The sequence below is a fragment of the Pteropus alecto genome, unplaced genomic scaffold, assembly GCF_000325575.1.
Source record: "Pteropus alecto unplaced genomic scaffold, ASM32557v1 scaffold14, whole genome shotgun sequence".
Classification (NCBI taxonomy): Eukaryota; Metazoa; Chordata; class Mammalia; order Chiroptera; family Pteropodidae; genus Pteropus; species Pteropus alecto.
Genome location: NW_006436810.1, coordinates 11,370,358 through 11,386,096, shown reverse-complemented (window position 1 = coordinate 11,386,096; position 15,739 = coordinate 11,370,358). Strand labels below are relative to the sequence as shown.

At 37.5% G+C, this 15,739-nt stretch overlaps 1 protein-coding gene across 1 annotated transcript in view; it reads right to left on the bottom strand.

Annotated features, from left to right (window-relative positions):
- Positions 1 to 5,077: 5,077 nt before the first annotated feature.
- Positions 5,078 to 15,739, bottom strand: part of CDH7 (cadherin 7) — a 109,381-nt gene continuing 98,719 nt past the window's right edge. The window contains exon 11 of the mRNA XM_025048078.1: positions 5,078 to 7,237. Coding sequence (XP_024903846.1) covers positions 6,744 to 7,237 — 494 coding nt within the window. The 3' untranslated portion in view covers positions 5,078 to 6,743. The remainder of the gene's footprint in view (positions 7,238 to 15,739) is intronic.

Sequence of the window (15,739 nt, the reverse complement as noted above, 5' to 3'; positions counted from 1 at the left end):
TTTCCAAAGCTAAACGGAACTAGATTTTCAAGATCAATTTTGCGGTCAATTGAATTAGCATTTTGTGAAACTCTTTTATATCTATTTATTCAAGTGACTTATGTAAGAAAACATTACAGAAGAAAATGGATTCGATTCTTTTTAATATAATTATAATAGAGCCTCATAAATATGCTAACAGTTTTATTGAAAGTTATGCTGTGTAGTTTACTTATACGAGTTGCTCTAAATTTTGAGAAATACATTATGCATTTTATAGTAAGGAACAACTTTACAAATGCGCCACATTTTTTCAGCATGACCACATAATTTTAGAGGTTGGATCCCATAGCCATAATTATCTCACAAAATAAAAACAAAATGTTAAAAGTCATTTGCTTCGCTTTAACATTTAACCTCAAATTGTGTATGTGTGTGTGTAGGCAGGCTCAATATATAAGCTCAATATATATGTAATATATATGCAATTTGAAGCTAAATATAAAATATAACTTAAACTTGTATAGTGAGTTCTTTTCTCTTTTCCTTTTTTGCCTTTAAAATTATTATTACAGGCAACATGAAATTGTTATATAGTTACCTGATCTGTTGTTTTAAAAAGTTGATTACTTTTGAAGTATTGGTCATATTCGGCATGCTACATATTCTAGATCTTGATCTACAAAAGTAGATCAAGTATAAGCACTTACAAAAAGCTACAGCATGGAACAGTAAGGTAGTACATCATATAATTTTCTTGCTTATAAAAATATAAACCATTAGCAAAATTTTGTTAATGCAATGAAAATGTAAGCATTAACATTTTGAGCGTGAGCATGTTGTACTTCTCAACATTCTTAGTAGTTATATAGTTAGGTATGTATTTGTAATGCTTGTTCACATGAGCTTCAAAGAACCAGATAACTACTAGCTAAAGTTGAATCGAAGCGCTTATTAACATTCATTTTATGAGTCGGCGATCATTGACAAAGCAGCAGGAGCCTGTGTATATTAGTTTTTAATCTCCGATGGCTGCTTCGTTTATAAAAAGCTAAACTAAGCTGCTGTAAGATATTGGAAGTACTTTCGAGTCATCAAAACAGAAGTACAGGATGGCTTTCATGTTAAGTCAATATTATTGTTCTCTAATTCTTTGAAGTATATGAATTATTAATTATACATATGCCACTCATGACTGATAAAATTATTCAGTTTTCTAGAACCTCACTTCGTTATTTCCTCTGGCTGTCTGGAAGATCACCTAACTTGTACTCGTTATTGTCTTAATAGTCTCCTCTGTTCCGGTGTATTTGTGATCTGTAAGGAGGCTGGCATGGGTTGAGGCCTCCCCTTCCGCTTAGTCATCACGAGTGGAAAAGCACTGTTCTTTATTCGTAATCCCTTGCCCATGCCCATATCATTAATTTGTATTAATGATTTAATGAGTCTGGGTTAGACTCCAACCTTTAAAGACTTGATAAAATGACTGTTTTTAGGTAGCGGCTTCAATTAATTATGCCAATTGTCTCTTTGAATATTCTTTCCCACTTTAGGATCCTAATTGTATGTTTTCTTCTTTCTTAACGCATATTTCCAAAACCAGAAATTATCTGTGTTTACCATGTAACAATAAATATAATCAACCTTATTACATAATTATCATAATTTTCCATAATAAAGCCTTACATTTTTATAGTGTTTCACAATTTACACAGCACTTTCACTTAATCATCTCACGAGCCTCTAAAAACAGACAGGATAGCAATTAACTCCGTTTTAATCATGACGATATAAAGGTTCAGAGAATGGCATCCGGGGCACCGCCAAATGGTGCTGGACCTGGCTTCTGACCCAGATCGTGCAACCACAGACTACTGGTACTTCCTAGGACACCATGCTGGTACTAAAAAGGCCAAAGCCCAGTGACACCCCATCATAAGTAATTCACACTCCATATTGTGTTAACGGGGAGATCCCATACGCACAATAAACATTAAATGAGGCAATTATCCAGATAGTTCAACTAAATGCTCTCCCTTTCGTACCAAAATCCTATTTTAAATTAAATTAGATTCTTAAATAAAATATTCCTCCCTTTAGTTAGTAGCAAATTTTCTCGTTTTACTGCCTCACAGGCACGTGCCAAATGACAATAATATACTGGTATTAACAAGGTAAAATTAACCAATTTTTTTAAGGTTGCTTCAGATATACTTCCCAATGTACGCCAATCTCTCCCTCCTTCCCCCCTACTCACTCTCTCTCTCTCTCTCTCTCTCTCCAATCTCTCCCTCCTTCCCCCCTTCTCTCTCTCTCTCTCTCTCTCTCTCTCTCTCTCTCTCTCACGAACGCACGCACGCACCTGTCTTTTTCAGTTAAACTCTCAGCCAGTACAAGTTAACATAACAATGAAAAAGTGTCGAATGTGACACGGGCTGGCTGTCTTGTTTTTGCTTGAAAAATCACCCCTGGGAATTATACTTTACAATGCCTGCCAAAGCACAGCCTCAAATAACTCCCATTTTTCTTAAGGGCTTATCTTACTCCTCTGAAACAATTTCAGTTACACTCGAAATGTAAATGCTATTACTCCTTTCTTGCTCTTTTGATTATGATGATTACTCAGCTAACGTCGTATTAGTTTTTCTTGCCAAACTTTCATATAGCAATGTATATTCACACTATATATTATCCATAATTTTAGAATAACTCACAGTATATTTAAGATCAAATACACAACAGAAACTAATAGAAAATATTTTCCTTATCTATTGCCATATACATTTCATATGCTTCCAGCCAACCCTGACTAAAAAGAGTTAATGGTAAGTTGAAGCTTTCATTCAATTTTAATTAGGTCAACTGTAAATAACATTTAAATAGTGATTCAGGAATGATTAAGGTAATAAAGCCAATTTGTTAATAGATGTCAAAATTGAAAATTTGAAGATTAATATTAATAACTGGTGCTTAAAAACTTTACAATATTTAAACTGGATGGTTTTTGCCTCTTATACGTACCTTAATTTACTTTGAGCTCCTTATTTGAATGCTAAGTCTATTTGCATGTAAGTTTCTTTGTGCACGTGGGCCATCACACAAATATCACTCATACCTTGTATAACTACACCATTTACATGACAATAATTGCCAAAGCCTAGCCATCACCCAGTGTAATAAATGTAATTGTGCATGAAGTTAAAATAATTTAAAACATTCTCAGAGGACAGAGGGAAAAGGCAGCTATCATTACCTACACATTATTGCTTCCTGCCTGTCTTGTGGTTATCTAACCACAACTGCAGTCAGCCTCTACTGAGCTTTGTATCAAAAGAAAAAGTTTCCAGGGTCCATCTACGTAATTGATGTCCTCATTGACTCCACACAGCTAATCTTTATCTTGTCTCCTTCCTAATTTTGGTCTGTAGCTGACCTTGGAATGTTGCTTTAACATAGACTGATCCATGAATCCACACTGGTAATTTAGGCTTGATCTGTGAAAGTCCACTTTCTTGGTAAAATTTTGTTTTCACATTTGTTATGCTGGCTTAAAATTATGCAGTGATAACAACATTTCAGAATAGGGGCTTAGACATACTTCTTTGATGTGGACAGTAACAAGTGGAATGTAAAATTTTTTTAAGCAGTTGTTCAAAATGTGAATTACTTTGTGCATTTTGAGTTTCTAATGGTGGCCTCATATGGACAAATGGAAAATCTGTACATTTATTGACTTTCTGAGCTATTGTCTAAACTTGAAATTATTACGCCATTGCTTCCCATATTGAAGTGAATCTTTTTCCTTTCTACTTGTAGCTCCAGGCATTTGATAACAGGAAATCACTACCACACGTGCCTATAGGTAGTAGGATAGAGCATAAATTCCTCTCATCATTATTTAATATCGTTAGTTATACTGTATTCACAATCATGAGATGTCCTTTTATAAAGTAATTTAAGCAATGACGTGTTGGTAAAATTTTGACAACTGGTTCTCCCAAAGCAGCCTACCAAAAAATGGCAGCGGAGATGGGAAGAGATGATGGCATCGCTGGTTGTTAAGAGCCGGTTCTAGCTGGCTCTAGCTGGCTCTAGTACACCACTGAATTTTAGTGACTATGTAATAAGTATTTATTTAAATATTTTTGGAGAAGCTCCTGACTTGTTTCAACATTGACTTTTTTTATTCAATTAACTGTTCTAGTCCCTAGTTTTAAAACATAGCCTATCTCTCAACTATTATACTGGATAATCATATACACCGTTAGATTTCTGAAGAAAAAAGGAAGCTAAAATAACAAATTCACTGTCTTACAATTAAGCTTAGCTAGAGTACTTCATATAAATTTTGTCAACATAATGGACATTCTTCCAAGTCATCTCAAGTGTTTTTTAAAAATACCACCGAATCAAGTTCAATACTGTACTGATATAATCTTCCAAACATAAAATGGCAATTGGGCATATGCAAGAAATTCAAATCTTTATTTCAAATATTCAAATCTTTATTCAAATATTTAAATTTAAGCCTTCCCTTTCCCAATCTGTTACTAGCAAATATGAAAAAAAATGAAAAAAACACAAAATATATGTTCTTTAAAAGGAGAGAAAGCAAGATGAATAATGTGATATTCCTTTTCTAAAATACATTCAAACCTCCATTAAGTGATAGGTGCAACAGTCAGCAGTTTTGACATTAGAATCTGAATGTACTAAACTATTTTATCTTCTTGCAGACAACATGGGGATTATTGCAAAATTGTTGTCTCAGCACCTTGCTGACTCAATACCTACATAATTCCTACACCACACTGTGATTTTATTGAAAAGGGTATGTGTATTATGGTTTTTGTTTTAAATTCGAAAAACTTATGTGACTCAAAGTAATGAACAGTACCTTTTACTCTGTTATAAAATTAGGTTTTCATATATATGTATATTAATATTGCAAGAAGCATATCTATCTAATCATGAAATGACGTCTACAACTTTATTCAAATGAAAGGACAGTTGGCAGAAAATCAAATTTATTGAATTATTTATTTTGATGAAGCTGAAGGCCACTTTTACATACTTAATTTCTAAAGGTGGGCTGCAAGCTTACAGAGTCCTACAAAGTTTCTCCTGTGTCATCAAAATATCGATATTCTAGTCCCAGTGTTTGTCTTTCAGAAAGGAGCACTTTTAGAACATAATTTCCTATACAGTGTCCACTCTCTGTAGATTTATTAGGAACCCAACTACAATTCCTTTTAAAAGAAGAAAAGAAAGAACAAAAATCCACTCTTACTTGAATATATGCACATTAAACTAGTATTGTTCTAGGAAGAAAATAAGTAGAAATATTGTTTTAGCCATAAAATTCTTCATTTGAAGAAGCTCATCTCAAACTTAAATACACGATCACTTGAAACTGCTCTCCTCATTTTGGCACATGTAAACCAGTGTAGAATGTGCACATTGCCAGGTTTATTCTCGAGGAACATATTTGCATTGAAATTTAAAGATGGGTTTTGAAATTTACAACATGACATTATTTAAGGTACACATATATATATATAACCAGTCTTTTATTCAATATGTTTACAGCAAAAGAGGCTGGGGGTAAAACAAATTCTCAAAAGTCTTTGGAACATATAGAATTTGTGACCTTGAAAAATAAATCTTGCATCAAAGAACATCTCGACTCTCTCTGAAATCTTCTTTCTAAAATACAAATATTTTATTCCAATGTCTTGTACATTCCGATGGCTCAGACCAAACAACTCCTCTCTCCTTGTAGCTGTGCTCCTCTCTGAGACGTAAACTGCAACAGGGCTCAATTCTCTGCTGTTTTGTTCTCCATTTCCATGCTTCATTTCCTTCATGTAGCTCAGACAGGAGAAAACTCAGCATGTTCTGACGAGCTTAATACTGTGAGGCAGTAAGATGGACCTGAATTTAGTGGAGATTGGAGCTCCAAAATAAATATAACACCATGTGTCAAATAAAAAAAAAAAAAAAGATATTCTCCTGTATAAATCAGAAGAGATAGTGAAAAATCAACGAATAGACAGCAACTTTTTTTCATACCTACACAAGCATCTCAAAACGATGGCACACTTAAAGAATGATTTACCTTTTCTTCCTTTGGAACACTTCATATTTATTTCTAAACAATGGTTTATGTTGCCTTAACCCAAATTTTATCGGCTTAACTTGGAGGATTGGGGAGGATTTTCTAAGAATTTATTTATGGCTAAATAAAATATATTTGCCAACCCATAGCGATAAAATTCTGCTGGATTCTCTAATCTAGCAAGCTAAAAGCATCACTATAAATTCAATTCGTCCCAAGTTTTGATACGCAAGAAGTTCTGGGACTTTTCAATGGCACATCGGGTTCTAGTCTTGTGTCTGGCAAGTACCATGAAGGTGTGTACAGGGCATCCTTGGTTCACTGACGACACAGGGCACTACTCATGAAGGTCAGGTGCCTTTGCAGGTATCTGAGAGTTGCTATCTATTCACAAACCACTGAGCATTTCTTTTTATCAAAAAGCCTGCAAATGCTCAGAGTCTGTGGTCAGTGCAGTCCCTTGGATTAATCTCATGAATATACGCTTCACCAAGGCAGAAACCTAAACAATTAAAAATGGAGAAATATTTACAACCGTTTTCTCTGGCAAGTGGAGTTCCTGTTTTCTGGATGTAGTGTTGGTTTCTGTTTTTCTGTTTTTGCTTTTCCTTTTTCTTCGGTCCATTTCAAATGGGGGGTTCCAGGGCTATGAGTACAAACCCTCCTGGCCAGTCCCGTACATGTCTGCGAGTCGTTTAAAACGAGGCCCCCAGTCACTCAGGTAGTCGTAGTTCTGATCAGAGTTTGAGCTGAGGGAGTCTAAGGAGCTGAGCGACTCCGCTACTGAGCCATTCCCTTCGAACGCATAGGTCTGCAAGGAATCGTAGGGCGGCGCGCAGGGGTCAACGTCGGCCTCCTTCAGTCTTTCCCAAATAAATTCCCGGAAGATGACATTATCCGGGATGCTTTTAAAAGTCGGTCGACTCAAGAACTGAATCTCTGGAGTCACGTCCCTGCGGGTCTTGGTGTCTCTGATGACGTTGAGGTTTCTCAGTGCCGTCATGTCGAAGGCTTCTGTGTCCTCCTCCCCTCCACCCTCGTCATCATAGCGAACGATGTTCTCTCTGATATCTCTCTCTTCATCAAAAATGAGCGGCTCTTTTTTCCGTCGTCTCATGGTGACGATCAGGAGGATCAACACTGAAACAAGGAGACAGCAGAGGGAAAGGTTACAACTCCCTGACTGTCCCTCCTCGTGCTGGAACGAGGCATCTGACGTGACTCAGAACTGCTGCCCTTTAGAGGGAAACGAATTGGCTGGCGACTCACATGGGAATTCACAACAGAAGATGTGCTCAAATTGCTAACATAGCTCTAGAATCAAACACTTCATTTCATCAAAAGAAATCCTTTCCCACGCCTGTTCAGAATGCATGCCTCTCTCCCTTTAATGTAACCTCCACAGGATTTGATAGAGCAAAACGAAGGGCCAGGATAAATATAATGATTTTAAAGCTATGGAACAGAAAGGGGTTTTTCTTGCTTTTCTTTTCTTTTCTTTTTTTTTTTTTTTTGAACTCCTTAATTGCTAAAAAGGCAAAGTGACATTCATAAATGTTTTGGGTATAATTTAGCAAGTGCAATTTCAGAAGGAAATGGATTATAGCATTTGGTCGGGTTCTTTGAAGAAATGCCTCATACGTCTCTGAAAATCAGCTGTTAAGTAAAATCTAGCACGTTGGGCCATATACAAAGATTAAAAGCTTCTCTGTCATAAATTGAGTCCCACGTTTAATATGAAATATTCAACGTGGTCTTTATGCATTATACCGAGAGAGATAATATAGGTTGTAACAATTTCAGCATTAGCTAAAGATAGATTTAAGAAATAAAACACCCATTTAACATAAGGAATTTTTCTTCCTATACCAAAATTAATAATTAGGATAATAAAGCACATGGTTACACTGGAAAGCAAAATATATAAAATAAAATAATCAACTTCACTGGCTATACACACTTAACAAGGACCCCGATCCAGCTACGACTGACTGAATGCTAGCTGAATTGGGACCGTATTAGATTTCATGGGCCCTTGAGTAAGTTAAAATGAAGTAGAAAGGGTATCCTTAAATTTTGGAATTAAAAAATATATAAATAATCTCTGTCTATAAATATCTTTTTAACAATTTTTTATCATATCAGCTATTTTTTAGGGGTAGATCTAAAAGGCCTATGGTGTCATTACTCCCACCATGTTTTTTTAAAAGAAATATTTATATTTAAAATATAAGGTTTTACTTGGGTAATTGAGAATACATTTCGAAATAAAAATGTAAAAACCAAGAAGGACATCAGTGTAGTTCTGAGTCACTAAAAGCGTTGCCTGGCTCGGGGCTGAGAGATGTTCCATCCTCCACCTTGATTGGCTTTGAAAACCCAAATATCTAAGTACTTAAATGATTTTATTTTCGACAGTGAAAAGCATATACTTTAAGTATTTGTCTGCTATCCACTTTTCCATCATCAACAGAGAAGTGATTACTGGAAACATTTTTATCGGAGGTTTTTGGAAATAGTTGTAAAACCAACTGTTTATCGTGACACATTTTTCCCCCTTTTCTCATTTGACCCTGACCTATTTACTGCATGTGAGTTTCCAGCTGGCTTCATCAAAATGGCAGAGATGTAATTCAAAAGCCTGTACATCATTCATTTCTCTCTTAGTTCCCATAAGCGGTCTGATACTCACCTCCCTTCCCTGCCAAGTGGATTCCCTACTCCTGTCCCTTCTTGTCTTCTGAGAATTCGCATTTCCACCACTCCAAAACCTTGTGGTTTTCACGGTTTGTGCCAGAATATTACAACTGCGTAACTACTCTGTTGTAACATCCTAGCATGGACCTTGAAAACTAACATGTAGTTTTAGTGTCAAGAAGGCCCTGGATAAAAGTCTAGCCTTTCCACATATGACCTGTGTGATCTTGGACAAGTAACTTTAATTGAGCCTGGTTATACATGATAATTATAGACAACTTCGGCATTCACAGGCTGGTTACAGAGATAAAGAGACTGGGGAATAATATAAGCAGAGTTAGCAGAATGCCAGGCACTCGGTGGGCAACCGAAAAGTTTTCATGGTTATAACATTAATTCAGAATTCCATGAACACAGCAAGTGAAGACACTGTTTCTCCTTTGACCAAAATAAAAAAAACAAGGTTAGGTAACAAGCAAAGTAGAAGGTGTATAAATATATGGAAAGCCTGTGCACCAAAGATTATATGGGCGAGAGAAAAGGCAGGAAGGCAAGACATGAAGGTCTACACACGGGACGTATCGTTGGACCCTTACAGCAATTCTCAGGGGATTTTCCTATTTGATGGTTGTCTTAGACACGTGAAATAACCTGTCTACAGTAAGTGTAAGAAAACGCAATATTATGGTGTGCCCACCCCTGTTTGCCTCAAAGCCTTTGCACTTTCTATAATACTGTGAGTTTAGTACCTCCGGAGAAGGTAATAGGAAAACAAGCCGAGAACTCAAATGGCAATTTCGTGTTCAGAATAAGATGCATCAGTAAGTTTTAAGGTAAATGAATAAATAATTTTAGATTGAGATATAACTTTAGTTTCTGAAACTTTTTACATAGTTCCTCTAAAATTAAAGAAATTGCAACAAAAGGAAAACGGGACCAAAAAAGATTTTATTGAGAAATCGAACAGAATAAGATGGAGAATGGAAAGGTCTCAGGGAATCATAATGAGTGGACAGATAGAGGCAGATGACGCTGAGAAATCTGTTGCACACACTGGAAAGCAAAGCTCAGAGGGAACACATGTCCGTTTGCGTGCCAAAAGATGTAGGAAATAAATGGGCATGAATGTGAAAAAAAAACGAAGAGGATAAAAATTATATAATAATTAGACGCTCTTTTAATTGAAATCAAAGTCGAAGTAGGCAAAACATTTCAAAGTTCTCTATTCTCTTTCCTTTGTATAATTACAACAAACCTTTTTATACACACACACACACACACACACAGGTGTTTGACCCTTGAACAAGATGGGTTTGAACTGTATGGGTCCACTTATAAGTAGATTTTTAATTTTAACTTTTTACAGTTTTCACACAATATTATATTACTTTCAGGTGTACAAGGTAGTGATTAGATATTTATGTAATTAACAAAGCGATCACCCTGATAAGTCTAATACTCATCTGACACCATTTATAGTTATTACAATATTATTGACTGTATACCCTGTGCTATACTTTACATCCCCATGACTTTTCATAACTGGCAATTTGTATTTCTTAATCCCTTCACCTTGTTCACCCATCCCTGCAAACCCCTCCCATTAGGCAATCATCAATTTGTTCTCTGTATCTATGAGTTTGTTTCCGTTTTTGTTAGTTTATTTTGCTTTTTAGATTCCATATATAAAAGAGGCAATATTTGTCTTTCTGTGTTTCACTTATTTCACTTAGCATAATACCCTCTAGGGCCATCCACATTTTCACAAATGGCAAAATTTCATTTTTTTATGGCTGAGTAATATTCCATTGTATATATGTACCACCGCTTCATCCATTTGTCTATCGATGAACACTTAGGTTGCTTCCATATCTTGGGTATTGTAAATAATGTTAAATGAACATAGGGGCACATGTATCTTTTCACATTATTGTTTTGGAATTCTTTGATAAGTACTCAGAAGTGGAATTGCTGGGTTATATGGTAGTTCTAATCTTAGTTATTTGAGGAACTTCTATACTGTTTTCCGGAGTGGCTGTATCAATTTATAATCCTGCCAACAGTGTAAGAGGGTCATTTTTCTCCATATCTGCGCCAACACTTGTTTCTTGATTTATTGATGATAGCCATTCTGACAGTTGTGCAGTCACATTTCATTGTGGTTTTAATTTGCATTTCCTTGATGATTAGTGATGTTGAGCATCTTTTCATATGCCTATTGGCCATCTATATGTCCTCGTTGGAGATATGTCTATTCAGGTCCTCTGCACATTTTTTAATCACTTTTTTTTTTTATGTTAAGTTGTCCGAGTTCCTTAAATACTTTGGATATTAACCCCTTATTGGATATATCACTGGTGAAAATCTTCTCCCATTCAGTAGTTGTCTTTTCACTTTGTTGATGGTTTCCTTGGCTGCACAAAAACTTTTTACTTCGATGTAGTTCCATTTATTGTTTGTTTGTTTCCCTTGCCTGGAAGACTTATCCAAAAAATATTGCTAAGAGCATTGTCAAAGAGTTTACTGCCTCTATTTTCTTCTAGGAGTTTATGGTTTCGGGTCTTACCTTTAAATCTTTAACCCATTTTTAGTTTATTCTTGTATATGGTGTAAAAAAATGATCCCGTTTCATACATTTGCATGTATCTGTCCAGCTTTCTCAACACAATTTATTGAAGATACGGTCTTTACCCTATTGCATATTGCCTCCTTTGTCATAGAGTGATTGACAATATAGGCATGGGTTTATTTCTGAGTTCTCTATTCTGTTCTACTGATCTATGTGTCTGTTTTTATGCCAGCATTATGTTGTTTTGATTACTATGGCCTCGTAGTATAATTTGATATTAGGTAGTGTGATACATCCAACTTTGTTCTTTCTCAATATTGCTCTGGTTATTTGGGGTCTTCTGTGGTTCCATGTAAATTTTAGGATTATTTGTTCTAGTTCCATGGGAAATGACATTGGTATTTTGATAGTGATTGCACTGAATCCATAGATCGCTTTGGATAGTACGGCCATTTTAACAATTTAATGTCTTCCTATCCATGAGCATGATATATCCTTTAATTTGTATATATCTTCTTCAGTTTCTTTTTTCTATGTCTTATAATTTTCTGAGAACAGATTTTTTACTTCCTTGCTTAAATTTATCCCTAGGTATTTTATTCTTTTTGATGAAACCGTAGAAGTCTATCAATTTTATCTTTTCAAAGAACCATCTCTCAATTTCAGTTGATAATTTTGTATTTTTTTAGGCTTAATTTTGTTTCTACTCCATTCATTATTTCCTTCTACTCACTTTGGGCTTTGGTTATTCTTTTTATATTCCCTTTAGATGAAAGTTTAGATCATTTAGTTTGGTTTTTTTTGTTTATTGAGGTAGACCTGTATCACTATAAATTTCCTTCTTAGAATTGCTTTGGCTGTGTTTTACAGATCTTGAGTCACTGTGGTTTTATTTTCATTTGTCTCAACGAATCTTTTGATTTCTTCCTTGATCTCATTTTTAACCCATTCATTGTTTAGTGGTATGTTATTTAGTCTCCATGTGTTTGTTTTTAGTTTCCTTGTAATTGATTTATAGTTTCATACTATTGTAATTGAACACGATGTTTGGTATAATTTCAATCTTCTTAAATTTACTGAGACTTATATCTTATGGCCTAACATGTGGTCTAGCCTGGAAAATATTCCACTTGCCCTTGGTTTAAATGTCCTAACACTGTCAATTAAGTCCACCTGATTTAATGTGTCATTTAAAGCCACTGTTTCCTTGTTGATTTTCTGTCTGGATGATCTATCCATTGATATCAATGGGGTGTTAAAGGCCCCTACTATTACTGTATTACTGTCCATCTCTCCCTTACATCTGTCAATATTTGCTTTATATATTTAGGTGTTCGTACATTGGGTGTATAGATGTTTACATGAGTTATATCCTCTTACTGAATTGATCTCTTTCGCCTTTTAGCAGGGCTCTGGGTGCAGCCAAATCTGCTCTTCGAATATGTTGTTTGTGGAGCTAGTTGGGTAGTGCACTGCTGTGGTCTGAGGCTGGCCACCAGGTGTGTTGGTTCTGGAGCCTCTTTAGAGGGGCTTTGGTGCAGACAAGGTCAGCTGCAGGCTTGGGGCTGCCTGATGAGACCTACAGAGTGACCTGTGGTTGGCTGCCATTGGGCTTGGAGGTGCTTGGGTGTGGCTACACTAAGAACCAATTCTAGCTGCTACTGGTGCCAGGCTTGGGACCATTTGGTGGGAACCATAATGTGAACTGAGGCCAGCGATGACTTGTACGGGGTTTGTGGCTGCTTTGTTGAAACCATGTCGCAAGTCAACACTGGATGCAGCTCATACCAGGCTTTTGGCCACCTGATGAGTTACAATACATGTTGAGACCAGCTGCCACTTGTGTCGGGCTTAAGGTTACTTAGCAAGAAGTACAAGACATGCCAAGGCCAGCTGCTGCTTTTGGGGTGTTTGTAGACCTTTGTGGGATTTTAGGAAAGTCCATGGTGCCAGCAGAGTCAGGCCACTTGTGTGGAAGCAGCTAGGGCCAGGTACATAAGCTGGGTGGGGCGGGGTCTCAGGGAGTCACCAGGGCTGGGAGAACTGTGTTAGCCAGGTTGATGGAGAGCTCACATTTAGTGCCCACCTGCGCATGCCAGCTGGGTTGGGGGAGTCAACAAAGGATCAATGGTGACTGCCAGGGCTTCTGTCCCCAGAGAGAGCTGCTCTGCTCTTCCCGCCATAGCCCTAAAGCTATTGAATTCAGTTCCTCCCCATATGTCCCTGGAGCTTTTTGAGCTGTTGCTTTTGCAGCAGAGACCACAAGTGAGTCTGTGAACGAGCAAGTCCATGCAGGGCCCCTCAAAATGAGGGCCTGGGACTCCAGCAGCCCTCCATCTCACTCAGATGCTGTCTCCTTCAGTCTTCACAACCAGATGTTATGGGGACTCCTCTTCCTGACACTGGTGACCTAGGCTGGCAAGCCAAGTGTGGCGCTGGGACCCGTCACTCCTCAGGGATGACCCCCGCAGCTGAGATATTCCACCCGATTCTTAATGCCACACCTGGGTGAGGGGCTTGCCAGCCCCATGACTCCACTCCTCCTACAGTCTTAGCGTGATGACTTCTCTGTATCTTGATAGTGCTTTTTTGTTCAGCGAGTCCTCAGGGGTCTCTCAACAATGGCGGTTCTACGGTTGTACTTTTGATGTCGTGGGAGGAGGTTAGCACAGAGTTTACCTACTCTGCTCTCTTGACTGGAAGCCGTAAGTAAATTTTACAATGAAAATATTGGAAAGACTTTTGGAAATTTGCGACAATTTGAAAAACTGCAGATAAATCACGTGGTATAGGAATATTGAAAAACAAGAAAAAGTTAGGTATATCATGAATGTATCTATGTAGATACTAGTGTGTTTTATCATTTACTACCATTAGACATACAAAAATCTATTATAAAAAGTTAATTTATCAAAACTTACACAGTACATGGCATCCTTTGTCATCAAGAGAAATGTACAAACGTAGAGATACAGTATTAAATCATAACTGTAAAACATTAACTATATACCTACGGTACTACTGTAACTTCGGAGCCCCCTCCGATTGCTTTTGAGCTGAGCCCATGTGTTACGATGACCCGCTCGCAATACCACACGATGCTGACCATCTCCATGAGAGCAGTTTCATCTCTCCAGCAAAGTTTGCATCATAGTGAAATGTCATCTCTTGCGGTTCTCGCATATTCTTCATAACGTTTAGTGTAATGCTGTAATGACGCCAGGGGACCCATACGAAGCGCCACTGGTGATGCTGGAAGCCCTCCCAAGAAGCAGGGAAAAGTCACGACGTTACAAGAAGAAGCTGAATTGCTCGCGATGTACCTTACATTGTGGTCTGCAGTTGTGGTTGCCTGCCATTTCAAGATAAATGTATCCAGCATAATGACCATCGTAAAAAAAAAAAAAAAAAGAAGAAGAAGAAAAGGGAATTCGTGAAGCCATCATTGCAGCTATGCCAGCAGGTAAGAAAACCTTGCACGTTTTGTGAAATACTTTGTTATTCAGCACCTTGCTTTGAAAAATGCGGCTTTTATGTAGGTGCAGGATCGCTCTGTAAGAAAGGCATAGCTATTCTCCAACATGATTTGAGAAAAAGCAAAGTCGTTATGTGACAACTTAAAGCAAAAAGAAGGTGATGGACCTACAGCTGGAGAATTTAAGGCCAGCAAAGGATGGTTTGATAATTTTAGAAAGAGGCTTGGCTTAAAAAACATGACAAGCTACCAGGAGAAGCAGCTTCTGACAACCAAGAAGCAGCCGAATAGTTCCCAGATGCCATTAAGAAAATGACTGAGGAAGAAGGCTATCTGCCTGAACAGGTTTTAGAAGCAGATGGAAGTGCCCTATTCTGGAGGGGAAAATATCACAAAAGACACTTGTACTAAGGGAGAGAAGCAAGCATCGGGATTTAAGGCAGGAAGGGGTAAGCTGAACCTATCATTTTGTGCGTGCGCAGCCAGGTTTAGGAGCAGCATTGCCCTTGTCCACGGCGCCACTAACTCCCAGCCTTAAGGGGAAAGATAAACAAGAGCCACCAGCATTTTGGTTGGACAACGAGCAGGCCTGGACAAGAACTCTTTCTCTGGATTGTTCCTCTCGATGCTTTGTCTTGAAGTCAGGAATTACCTGCAAGGGACTGACTTTTAAAGTCTTTTTGATATTGGACGATATCCAGAATGCCATGAATTCAACACCAACGGTGTCATAGTGGCCCACTTGTCCCCAAACACATTGTCTCTAATTCAGCCTCTAGGACATAAGGCTCATTAAATACGATCTCTAGGGAAAGGGCTGTCAAGGCTCTGGAAGAGAACCCCGACAGAGAGAACGTCACGAAAATCTGGAAGGATTACACCGCTGTGGATGCCATCTCTG